General features: G+C 36.0%; 1 protein-coding gene across 3 annotated transcripts; it reads right to left on the bottom strand.

Annotated features, from left to right (window-relative positions):
* Window positions 1–1,544: 1,544 nt before the first annotated feature.
* Window positions 1,545–10,894, bottom strand: LOC128208132 (RNA-binding protein 4.1-like). 3 transcript variants are annotated; one of them, XM_052911500.1, is made up of 8 exons: window positions 10,780–10,889; window positions 9,520–9,626; window positions 8,327–8,461; window positions 5,810–5,893; window positions 5,487–5,536; window positions 4,769–5,167; window positions 3,393–3,422; window positions 1,545–2,348 (listed from the first exon to the last, which is right to left on the bottom strand). In XM_052911500.1, the coding sequence occupies exons 3-8, from the start codon at window positions 8,447–8,449 to the stop codon at window positions 2,051–2,053; spliced, it is 984 nt and encodes a 327-aa protein (XP_052767460.1). In that variant the 5' UTR covers window positions 8,450–8,461; window positions 9,520–9,626; window positions 10,780–10,889; the 3' UTR covers window positions 1,545–2,050. The 3 variants fall into 3 exon arrangements, with proteins under 3 accessions (XP_052767460.1, XP_052767461.1, XP_052767458.1); XM_052911501.1 differs by having other exon boundaries at window positions 4,775–5,167; window positions 10,780–10,820; XM_052911498.1 differs by lacking the exon at window positions 9,520–9,626 and having other exon boundaries at window positions 10,780–10,894.
* Window positions 10,895–11,616: the final 722 nt, after the last annotated feature.

Raw genomic sequence — 11,616 nt, 5'->3', positions numbered from 1 at the left:
ATATGTCATTTAATATCTCCATTAAACTATATTGTTCCATAAAAGCTCCTTGGTCTGTCTAAATAGATAAAAATCAAATGTTTCTTTAAAAGCAGAAATGTAAAAAGATTAAGTAATATTTGGCACTGATGATCAGGCTTATATATTTTTTATTAAGTATTTTAGATAAATGATGGGGCAAGTGTGAGGTTATGGCCATGTTAACTAGATTAAGCCCCGAGTAGACTCTATTCCAGTGAACTCTTGCTTTACTGACATTTTCAAGGCGGTAATCCCATCATATAACGGTAAAACAATTTTGATGAGGGTATGGTTTGTTTGTGGTGTCGTATTTATGTATGTGGTGTAGGTTTGTTTTTGGTGTTTGTGTATTTGTGATGTTAATGTTTGTGTATGTGATGTTAATGTTTATGTCTATGGTTCATTGTCGTTTGCGCCCTAGCAGGGTTTATTTTTGAATTTTCGACTATTGAGCGTGTCCCTGTGTTTTTCTTTGTGTTACTAAACTAAATATTTCCGTGGGCTATCACTTTGGGACCACGTTTTGGTTGTTTAAAGTCCACTAATTTACAGCGGGGCCATCGGTTGATGGCCATTTTTACATCAGAATCCCATTATTTTTATAGTAACAGACTGGGACAAGTTTTACCTTCCCCTGAAGACTTACTAATCAAAATTGCAATATGAGGACCATTTTGCTTTTCCAGGATAAAAAATGAACTCGACAGTAAGCCTGGGTAGAGAACAATCAGATACATTTGCATGGACAGATTTGTCGGACCGTTAGACAAGAATGAAGGGATGTGTTAACTGTAAAATTGTCAGCAGCTAAATCAACTTCTGGGTTATTGTTGTTCTCACTGACGTTCTAAGTCATAGCTCGAGTCAACTTTTGAAAAAAACAAACTGTTACACTCTTGCAACACTGTAATAAACTAATTAAATTGTATTCCTATACAATGAAATACATTTTTTGAAAAATCAATCAATATATTCTTGAATACATGTATATATGTGGCCAGTAGTACATCTGGCCCTTGAAAACCTGGTTTCGTCGCATGGCAACTGTTCTTGCTTGTGTATTTGAGTCATTCAAATATATTTGGATTTATTTATTTTAGGTTTATTGGATATCAGTACACTGATGGGATGAAAAATATTTCAGATCTAGTTCTTTTTTTTCCCTTAAACCAACACTCATGCCAAAGAATCCTTTTGATAGCAATATCGTACAAGCTACAATAGGAAGTCTTCCTTCACCGCTATGTTACCTATTAGCAAGCATTCCGTTTCTTTTCATCGAAGTGTTGTATATAGTAAGTACTTGTCTCGGGTCGAATGTTTGTATTATTTGTTAACATTTGATAATATAACCATGTAGTCTGATGTTGGACATTATTTTTTATTGTTATTCTTAAATCCCGTTTCCTTAACGGCAGACCAGCTTAATGTAATATCTCAATTTCATTTTTTAGTAAAATTGAGAAGTTATTTGTGGTTGGTATTCTTCTATCATTGAGGAACATAGCACATGAACATAACCATTATTAGTATTACAAATATTTATTGTGACAAAACATGATTCAGTACAACAAAAATGAGTATATACAAAATGGTACATGAAAATAATAACTGAAATTTGTTCCTAAACTATGGCAGAAAATACTGTACCATTTAAAGATTTATTAGGTACTAGTAAAATACAATCATTACATAAACTGTAATCATGGTTAAAACCTATTTTTCCTTTACTCAACAACAATACAGTAACATGAACAAAATGAATGTTTGACAACAGCATCTAGTCAGTTTTACGTGAACACGGGGTTTGCCATAGAATTTGGCCATGCAAATTTCTTAAAAATAACTCTGTTCAGCTGCCAACTAATTACATTGCACTTAAGAGTTTGAAATATGCTTTTAACATGTTCAAAACTTTTTACCACAACATATATTGATGGAGAAGTACAATTCATTTTTGGCAAGCTCGATCTTTCAACTAAAGCAGATCCTGTCAGGTACAGATTCCGAACCCTAAGCATAACCTAACTTAGAAGTAAATTGGTCCAGTCTGGAGTGCTGACTGCTGGTCGTTCCTTCCTGGAGGTGCCCCTCTGCCCCCTGGGGCTCCTCGCCCGAGGCCCTGGGGAGCTTGTGCCCTTTGAGGGGCAGGGGCACCATTGGACTGGCTGCCTCCAGGCTTGTAGAATCTATCGTAGTAGCTTGAGTAAGAGCTGCTAAAGGCCTCACTTCCAGCAGCTGGCTCACGGGGCAGGGGTCGCTCGCCATACCCATTTGATGGAGGACGTGCTGCTGCTTGGGGTGGGGGCAAGGCCTCTCCAGCTCTCCTTCAATGTAAAAAGATATTGCAGGACGCCATTGGGCAATTACCAGTTCTTGTTATTTTTAATTATGGACATATCAAACTTGACACTAACATGTGCACATTCTCTCTGGGAATATTTATACAAAGTTTCATGTGAACATCTTGACTGATTATTACGTAATGCCCATAATGATTTTTTTATTGAAGTTATGCAGGATTTTTTTAAACAATTATTCAAACCAAAGAGATTGGCCTCGTTACATATTGTATAAAGTTTATCTTTATTTTCTCACACAAGTTTTTGCATGACTACCAATATGCCGATTTTCTCTGGCAACGTGTTCCAAGTTTCATTTCCAAGTTAAATATATTGGATTATTTCGGAATTATGGCCAAGGTTTAAAGTTTTTTAAACAAAATAGGCAACACCAAGGTTAATTTTGACTATAACTTAACTTATAAAAAAACAACAGCTGAGCTAAAAAATGTGAAAAAGATCAGATGTTTGAAAATGAGCATAACTTGATGCAAATTTCAAAAAAAATAAAAAAAGTTTCATTTTTGGTTAATATTATCATTTTGGATGGATATAATTTCAAGTTGCAGCTATTTCATACAAACGCATATCTGGGTAGATGGTGAGAATACACGTTCTTCCTTTTGAGAACACAGCAATATACAGCAAGTTAGAAGCAATATAGAGGGGATGATTAAAACTAGAATATGCCAAGTATGGTTATTCCTGCTCGTATAACTATACAACAAATATAAATATATGCGAGAGCATCAAGTTTTGTTGGTGGTCACCAAGCAGAAAAAGGTTTTTTTCTCTAGATTCTCCCACATCACAAGACCATACTTTCAGTCAACATTGCCCCGACAAAAGGTTTTGCTTTGGTATAATGTAATTATTTAACTTTCTTCACAGTCGTTGAGATCATAATTTAATTCTAACCCATTATTCTGGCTTGTTCAAATGATTTTCATTTTATTATTTTACGTAATGACTAAATTTAATTGAACATATTAAGAGTATATCAATCCCTACACAACATATCATCCTTACCTTGGGGGATCATCGTAGCCATCATATGCTCTGAAAACAGACAAATAAGGAACTAATATACACATCTAATATACATTCCCCTATCTTCTGTGTTATGTGACCTTGCAGAGTGAGACTTTAACATACCTTAACTGGAGAAACTGAGTAAATGTATTATAACTAACAAACTTGTCAACAGTAAATTGAAACTAAACGAAAACTAGAGCTGTCACAGGAGTGACGAATACCCCCAAATGCCGCCTGGACACAGGAATGGCAAACCATTCCTTTGAAAAGAGGCCATAACTCCAAGGTTACTGCACACTGCATCTTCTTTTATCATGCATGTATTGTTTGTCCGGAAACCGTTTTCTATTTTCGTAACAGTGCACAAAAACCTTTACTCCACTGGCCCCATTTTCAATCACAAGCATTGTCTTCACAGAGGCTGCCTATACAGCAAGTTTCATCACAATATCTCATGCCCAATAAATGTTATGAAGCAGAAACCATTTTTCTATTTTTAGTAACATTGACCTTGACCTTGGCCCCACCAGCCCCAATATCGAATTTGACCTGTATCTTCTGATGTTACACCTGTGTACCAAAAAATGTTCAAATCTGTCAAGCCTTTCATGAGTTATCGTCCGGAAACCGTTTTTCTATTTTTAGTAACAGTGACCTTGACCTTGGCCCCACCAGCCCCAATATCGAATTTGACCTGTATCTTCTGATGTTACACCTGTGTACCAAAAATTTTTCAAATCGGTCAAGCCTTTCATGAGTTATCGTCTGGAAACCTTTTTTCTATTTTTAGTAACAGTGACCTTGACCTTGGCCCCACCAGCCCCAATATCGAACTTGACCTGAATCTTCTGATGTTACACCTGTGTACCAAAAAATGTTCAAATCTGTCAAGCCTTTCATGAGTTATCGTCCGGAAACCGTTTTTCTATTTTTAGTAACAGTGACCTTGACCCCACCAGCCCCAATATCGAACTTGACCTGTATCTTCTGATGTTACACCTGTGTACCAAACATTTTTCAAATCTGTCTAGCCTTTCATGAGTTATCGTCCGGAAACCATGAAAACCGACAGACCGACCGACCGACCGACAAGCTCACTCCGTTATACCCCCTCAAACTTCGTTTGTGGGGGTATAACTAGCAACATGTTAAATAAATACTTAAAACAAAAGCTTACACTTTGTAAATAAATAAACTGATATCTTATATCTTATCCTTGATTTATTAAATTAACATTAAAATTGAAATTTGCACTATACTTCAGATTTTGAGACTGTAAACTTCTGTTTGTAGTTATTTGCTTTTATGTATAAAACGTCAAAAATAATAACATTGCCATACATGCAAATAGCAGCACAGAACACACCTACCTGTACCTTTGATAGTAATCTGGTGGAGGTCTTTCGTAAGGGTCAGCTGATGCTCTTGGAGGGGGTGGGTATCTGTCGTAGGGATCCCGTGGGGGAGGATACCTTGAAGGTGGGTATCTATCATAGGGGTCCCTCGGAGGGGGCAGCCTTTCCGCCCGATCATATGGAGGCCTATCATAGGGATCACGTGCTGGTGCAGGTCTCCTTGCGTAGTAGTCATCATAAGCAGCATACGGATCCCTGCTATAGGGATGTGCCCTGGGTGGGGGGTACGGGTCATAGGGATCTCTCTCTGGGGCAGGGGCTCCACGTCCATAAGGAGCTCCCCGTCCTCCTGGGCCACCTCTACCTCGGGGTGCTGGCGCTCCTCGACCTCTAAAACCCCCTCGACTGCCTCCTCTGTTGGTGTGTAAAGATTTTAATCAGGCTATAAGACTTCAAATAACAAAACCAATCAGTATAAATAACAATACTGTTCTACAAGCACATCCGAGAAAGGCTCCATAGTTAGATAATCAAATATATCAGACACCAATATAAGCAAAATTCCACAATGCATGGTGTTTTTAAAAAAAGTTGATTATCATTATAAATATTAATCGAGTGGAAAGACAGACAGTCGGGCATCGTGAAATCTATAACCTTCTGCCAAACCTTTAGATTGGGATAACTAGCATTCAATCATCCAGTATCTCAGTATACTGCAAGCAAAACCTACCCCATCATTTTCCCACCACCACGACCACCTCTGGATGCTCCTGTTGATTTCTGAGAGATATAAAATAATGAAATTTGTAAATTTTCATTTTTCAAAATTCATTAAAAAAAAAAAAATGCAAATACAAAGCATACAGACTGTCTGAGACATCTAATTCTTAGGTTTTTTTTTATTCATTATGACCATTGTAATACTAAGAAATTCCATTCAAATACTTAAGTCAACACATCTAAGATTGATGATTAATTTCCTTGCAATAAAAATCATAATTAGAATAATACTGTTGTTCAGTTTATAAACTTCAAAATTTTATTGATGCTTACCTCAACATTGATACGCTGTCCTTTGATAAGAGACCCTGACAATTCACTGATGGCAGCCTCAGCCTCATCCTCTCTCGCCATATGCTGAAAAAACAATACACATTTAAAACATTAGGCAGAATATCTGTTTTTTCTCCAATAAATTAAACAATAATAATACCAAAACGAAATCACAATTTAACAGTTAATTCAGGGTTCAGCCAGGAAATTCATAAGGCATGTCGGGAGGGGAGGGTTTGGGATGTGTCCCCTCCCGACGTCGATTTTTTTTTATTTTCGTAATCAAAATGGTGCAAATTCCTGCATTTTAAACAAGTTTACAGTTTTGTTCCTATGATTTAGAATTACAAACTCAAGTCCGATTTACATTAAAAATATTTGCGAAAAGGTTTAATTGTTTCTCTTCATTTATTATTGGTATTTCTCAAGTATTCCGACAATAAAATATCAACTATGTTTCGTTTAGTGCGGGTATTATTTATGTGTAAAACACGCTGTCTGCATGCTGGAACACCAAAGAGCCCGGAACAAAGCGACTGCTCGTGGGTGTATTTAAAGCTGCAACAGCTATTTATTTTAAAGCCGGGTTGGCTAAATAATAACTAAAAGGGAATGTAATGTGTATTTTCAGATTTATTTATCGTTTTTCTAAATAAATTAAAAGAACGATAAAATAATCAAAGTTTAATAATAAAACAACACAAAATATAACTTTACACAAAACTGAAGACGGGAACGCGACTCAATTACATACAACGACAAAGCATAACCCTTGTTACCACAGATATCTTAACATGATTCTCAATTCAGGGGTGTAGAAATGGGCCGGGAGCCGGTAAAATAACCCGGTTACTTTAGCATCTCCAACCGGCTAATTTCCCCGCATCAACAAAAATAAAATCTGTTATTTTTTGTCATGTCTCTTCTGTTTACATCCGTTTAAAACCTTGATTGTTGGTATTGTTTATTTTGCTTTCCGCGCGTTCAGACTACAATACAGCATTAGCTCGAAACGTGACGTCATTAGTCACATCCCCCTCTGGGATGTTTTTCAAGAATTAGGTTTGGGTTTCCCAGTGTTCCCAAAACAATAACATTAGCTAGATACATGACCTTATTAGTCGCATCCCCCTCTGCGGATGTTTTGAAATTAATGATTTGCGAAGCAATGGAGGTTGAAATAAATATTTTTTTCCAGACACAAAAAAGCGTAGTAAGTATGCAACATGAGCGTGTCTGGCCTTCTGTTAGTCCTATTACCATTTACGCAACAGTAAATTTTATTTACGCCTGTTAACCAGGTGTGAACACTGAACAAAATGAACAAGCTTGCGGTGATGTCATTGCTAAAAATAATCCATTATTTTGATGAATTTTACATGTACGTTGGGTGAAATTTAGTACGCTTTAAATGTCACAAAGTGTCCAGATATTTCTTCTGGTTATTAAAATGGATAAGTTAGCTGCAGGTGAAATATCTAGAACCACAGAAAATGAAGTTAGATGTTTAATTTACAGAGGTTAATAGTGATTCAGTGGCTGAAAGTATATAATTGGTAGAGAAGAAATTACATATATTATTACGAGGGAATAGCTAGCAAATGTCAAGGCATGTGGTCTGGAATGTTATAATATTATCCTGAATCTGAATTTGACAGTAGTTTGGTTAATTAGTTAGCCCTCACTGGTGGGTGGTGGGGGGATAGTACTCAATTTCAGTATCATATTATAGTACATTTATGTTAAGGTTCCCTGTTACAAAATAAACATGCACCAGAAGACTAGAATGTTTGGTTAAAAAGGCTTAAATTCATCCCACAAGGGGCGTTGCCCCCTTGACCCTAACTGGGGGAGGACACCCAGACCCCCGCCTACTTTTAGGATATTCCCTGCTACTTGAATTAATTTCTACACCCCTGCAATTACAATTTAATAATTGGTAAACAAAAGGACAACTAACAAACGGACTCGGGATCAATAAACCAAATAAAACGACACATAATTTGTGTTCCCGAAATCAATTAACACTTATTGATCGATTACTTTGCATTCATAGGTGATTATAGGGATGAAGGTCGCAATTACTACAGTGTTGTTTTTCACACATTCCCATTTTGATAAAGAATAGGACGAGTTTGGTTAATTGTACCGTCAGTCCTCACCGACACGCCTTCATGACGTTGTCGATCCTGAATGGCTGATAAAAATCCCGTAATATTCCGGACACGCCTTCTGGCTGTCAGTCAACCGATGCAACCGTTGCAAAACTATGTTTTGTCAAAACTGATGATTGTTTTGATAAGGATTGTCACTGCGCTGATTAAAGCATGTCTGCATAATTAACGCGTGTCGGTAATAAGCCTTGCCAGCGGAAGGCACGTCGGGCCCGACAAGCCATAAAGGCCTGGCGGAAACCCTGGTTAATTTATCAATGGTATAAGACAGAAAATCTACCTACAATATATATAATTTATGCCATTTTGTTTTGCATTGAATGAAAATAGTAAAGGTACCTACCACAAAGCCAAAATTGCGGAGGACATCACACTCAGTCACCTGCCCATAGGCTTCAAACAAAGGCTGGACATCCTCTGTGGTTGTGTCGGATGACAAGTTCCCAACAAATATTTTGATAGGCATTATGCCTGGTTACTGAAAAATAGTATTAACTTTGTCAACAAAAATAAATAAATGGGTAAGCCATTTCTTAGAATGGCTAATGAATTCCTTCATTATTCGCTCACTTCTACTCTTCCTAGTTATCTAAATCTTTTGTAAGCAGTTTATCTCGCAACTTTGCCGATGTTTGGTTTATAAATCTGATATGCTCATGTACGCCCGTGTTTACAGACACGAGTTAATAAACGTGTCGCGCAACTACGTTTTCAAGAAACTAGTACAATAGACGCTTACAAACATGAATTATCATTCAAGATCTTCTGATTCAATAGTGTCACAAGTTAAACCCAGAAAATGGCTCACGCTTACCAGTAATTGTTGTTATCAATTAAATTTCTTCAATGCAACATACAAGTGTACGAAACTAAAGAACGCAACATAAACACACGCACAAATATTCCAATCATCTAACATCTTGTAAGATTTGACTTTTTGTTTAAGATAAATACTACTGTTTGCAACTCAACTGAGCAAAACATGCTTGTCAATCATTTAAAAATGCATGGCCACTTAGAACTGAGTAGATGGTCAAAAATGAACTGCCCAAACAGCCAATTTGAAATTTCTCAGTTCCGACAAGACAAAGAGTTATTTTTTACCACGCCATTCTTGATCTTAACTTGCAATTCACTTGAAATTCACTGGATATTGGCTGGACTAAGAGCCACAATCATTCAATGCTTGAAAAAAATTAAAAACCCGAATTCATTTGCAAACAGTTCTACATCCAAGTCCAACTCGTTTCAATGAAATTAAATCATCAACGACGCCTAAAGTTCTGACGAACTGATATCATATATTGTTAAATATGTGATAATATTCTTCGGCAGCATTACTTCAAACCAGATTTATAAGCTCTTTTGTACTGAAATAATTTGCCATGCATCTATCTACAGACATGTTTCAACATCATTTCACATCGAAATTCGACACGGGACGGCATATTGTACAACAGATAGGTGTGCAATAAATTCCCTTGGCTTAAGCGACCCTAACGCTCGATAGGAATGACAACTTCATACGCAACACACCTTAGCGGTAAATAATACTTCTGTAATATTCTGACGCAGGACGGCTTTATCGGTTTGATGGCGATTTCTTATTCAGCTGTTAATTATCTTCGGGATTCGGTGTCGAACTGAAATAGTTATCAATTTTATTATACAACACATTCAATAATACAAAAGCGGTTAATATTAACACAATTGTGTACAAATTATCTAGATGGTAGCATGACAGCACTTCCACGCAAGGAGTAATACGCTTATGCCTCAAGTACTGGATACCATTGCCATTTTAAACTTTTTTTCTTCGGTAAAGAGCCGGTAAAGAGCAGGAAAAATATCAACACCGAAAGCATTAAAAACGATTATAATAATGTCCCAACTCATTTTTATTAAATTGGGTATCATAAACTTCATATTAGGTATATCCAAAAGTAAACTTGGTAATTGCACATTTGCAATGATGAACAACGCTTTTTCAATGTGCAGCAGTGCTTGAGTTTTTGCTCTTTTCTCATTCTTATAGTAAAATTTATTGAAAACTTCCTTGATTGGACAACATGTTTTCAATGTGCTGTAGTGGTTTAGTTTTTTGCTCTTTCTTATGGTAGAATTTTTTGAAAACTTTCTTGATTGGACAAAGCTTTTTCAATGTGCCGTTGCTTTGTGCTCTTTCTTGTAGTAAAATTTGTTGAACAAACTTCCTTCATTGGGAGCCGTCTAGAAGAAAAAAAAACTGTAACATCAGCTATTTTGTGGTTACCCAAACCAGATTTCATTTCAGACTCATAAACAGATGATCTGTGAAAGTTTACTATCGCAGAACATCTAGAATGGAAACATGCAATAAAGAAATGCCAAGTAGATTTTTCAAGTTCATATTCTAGGTAAATTGACTTCAAGGTAACCAGGAATTTTTTTTAGAAGAAAATGGGGAAAAAATGAGGTTAACATGCCAGTGTTTAGCCCAAAAACTCGCTTTAATATAGAAAATCTTCAATTTCTCAGTGATTACAACATTGATGTGAAATTATCTGGAAGACGAAAGTGCCCACGTACAACAGAGCGATTAAGAAGTGTCCTTCGTTGGTATAAACTAAACTAACGTCGCGTCATCACAGTGCTACAGATTAAATTAGTCGTACAATCGCGCACCATGTTCGGAAATACATTAGTGAAAGATTTGAAAGATTAAATATTATAGTATTTTTAAGCTAAGCATGTGATAAATTTTACTACCTTAAGTTAGGTAATCATATTATGTATAATTCATATGTTATGACATACCAAAAAGCAAAATTCAGCACATGAATCGTGCTTTTTGTAACCGGCTTTGTCTCTCGTGCGATGCAAAATGGCGACCGTAATCCAAAGCGTTGGTATAATTTTAAACAGACTTCTCAGTTGGGTGATTAAAAATAGAACATCCAATGAAACAACACCTTTCATATTTAAATTTTAGCAAAATCGGCACAGAGTAAAACGGTAAAACATAATGTGGACAATTGTCTTGAATTGTGCTATGATATTAAAATCGTTATATATATATATATATATATATATATATATATATATATATATATATATATATATATATATATATATATATATATATATATATATAGGTGGTTAGCTTCCATCGTCGGCACACACCGTCCGCATCCGCATTTTAAAATGGAAACCATATTCCATGTGTCTGCTAGAATAAAATATCAACTCATGTAGTTCATGTAGTTGTCGATGCACCGTGGCTTTGAACAACGCATTTATACAAATGTATAAGCAATTGTGCTTCAAATGTCCATTTTTTGCCGTTGGTACTTAAATTTCTTCTTTGGGAATGTACTTGATAGTTGTTTAGCATTTCGGATGAATATGACTTCACACTTTTTTGCTTTCGTTTTGGGTTTTTTTTGTTCATAAAATTTAATGATAGTAGTCTTTCAATTTCTGTTTTGTATGTTATTGTATAATGTGTTTGCCTGTTTGTTTTTCTCTTCCAGTTTCATCTGCTTATCCTGTAATGCTAAATTGTATACTGTTAACATTGAACTCATCATTTCAGTTAAATAAAGTCAACTTTTTTTATATAAATCTTCAGGACTCCATTGGAAATAAGTCTCA

This window comes from Mya arenaria, chromosome 11 (assembly GCF_026914265.1).
Source record: "Mya arenaria isolate MELC-2E11 chromosome 11, ASM2691426v1".
NCBI classification, from domain to species: domain Eukaryota; kingdom Metazoa; phylum Mollusca; class Bivalvia; order Myida; family Myidae; genus Mya; species Mya arenaria.
The sequence above is the reverse complement of the archived record's forward strand: the minus strand, read 5'-3'. Positions and strand labels throughout refer to the sequence as shown.

What these genes read in the sequence shown, in the direction of transcription:
- LOC128208132 (XM_052911498.1), bottom strand. Translation starts at nt 8,449, where the DNA reads ATGCCTATCAAAATATTTGTTGGGAACTTGTCATCCGACACAACCACA. An exon ending in GGTGGTGGGAAAATGATGGG is followed by an intron (nt 5,168 to 5,486) that starts GTAGGTTTTGCT and finishes ACACACCAACAG; the next exon opens with AGGAGGCAGTCGAGGGGGTT. An exon ending in GATTACTATCAAAGGTACAG is followed by an intron (nt 3,423 to 4,768) that starts GTAGGTGTGTTC and finishes GTCTGTTTTCAG; the next exon opens with AGCATATGATGGCTACGATG.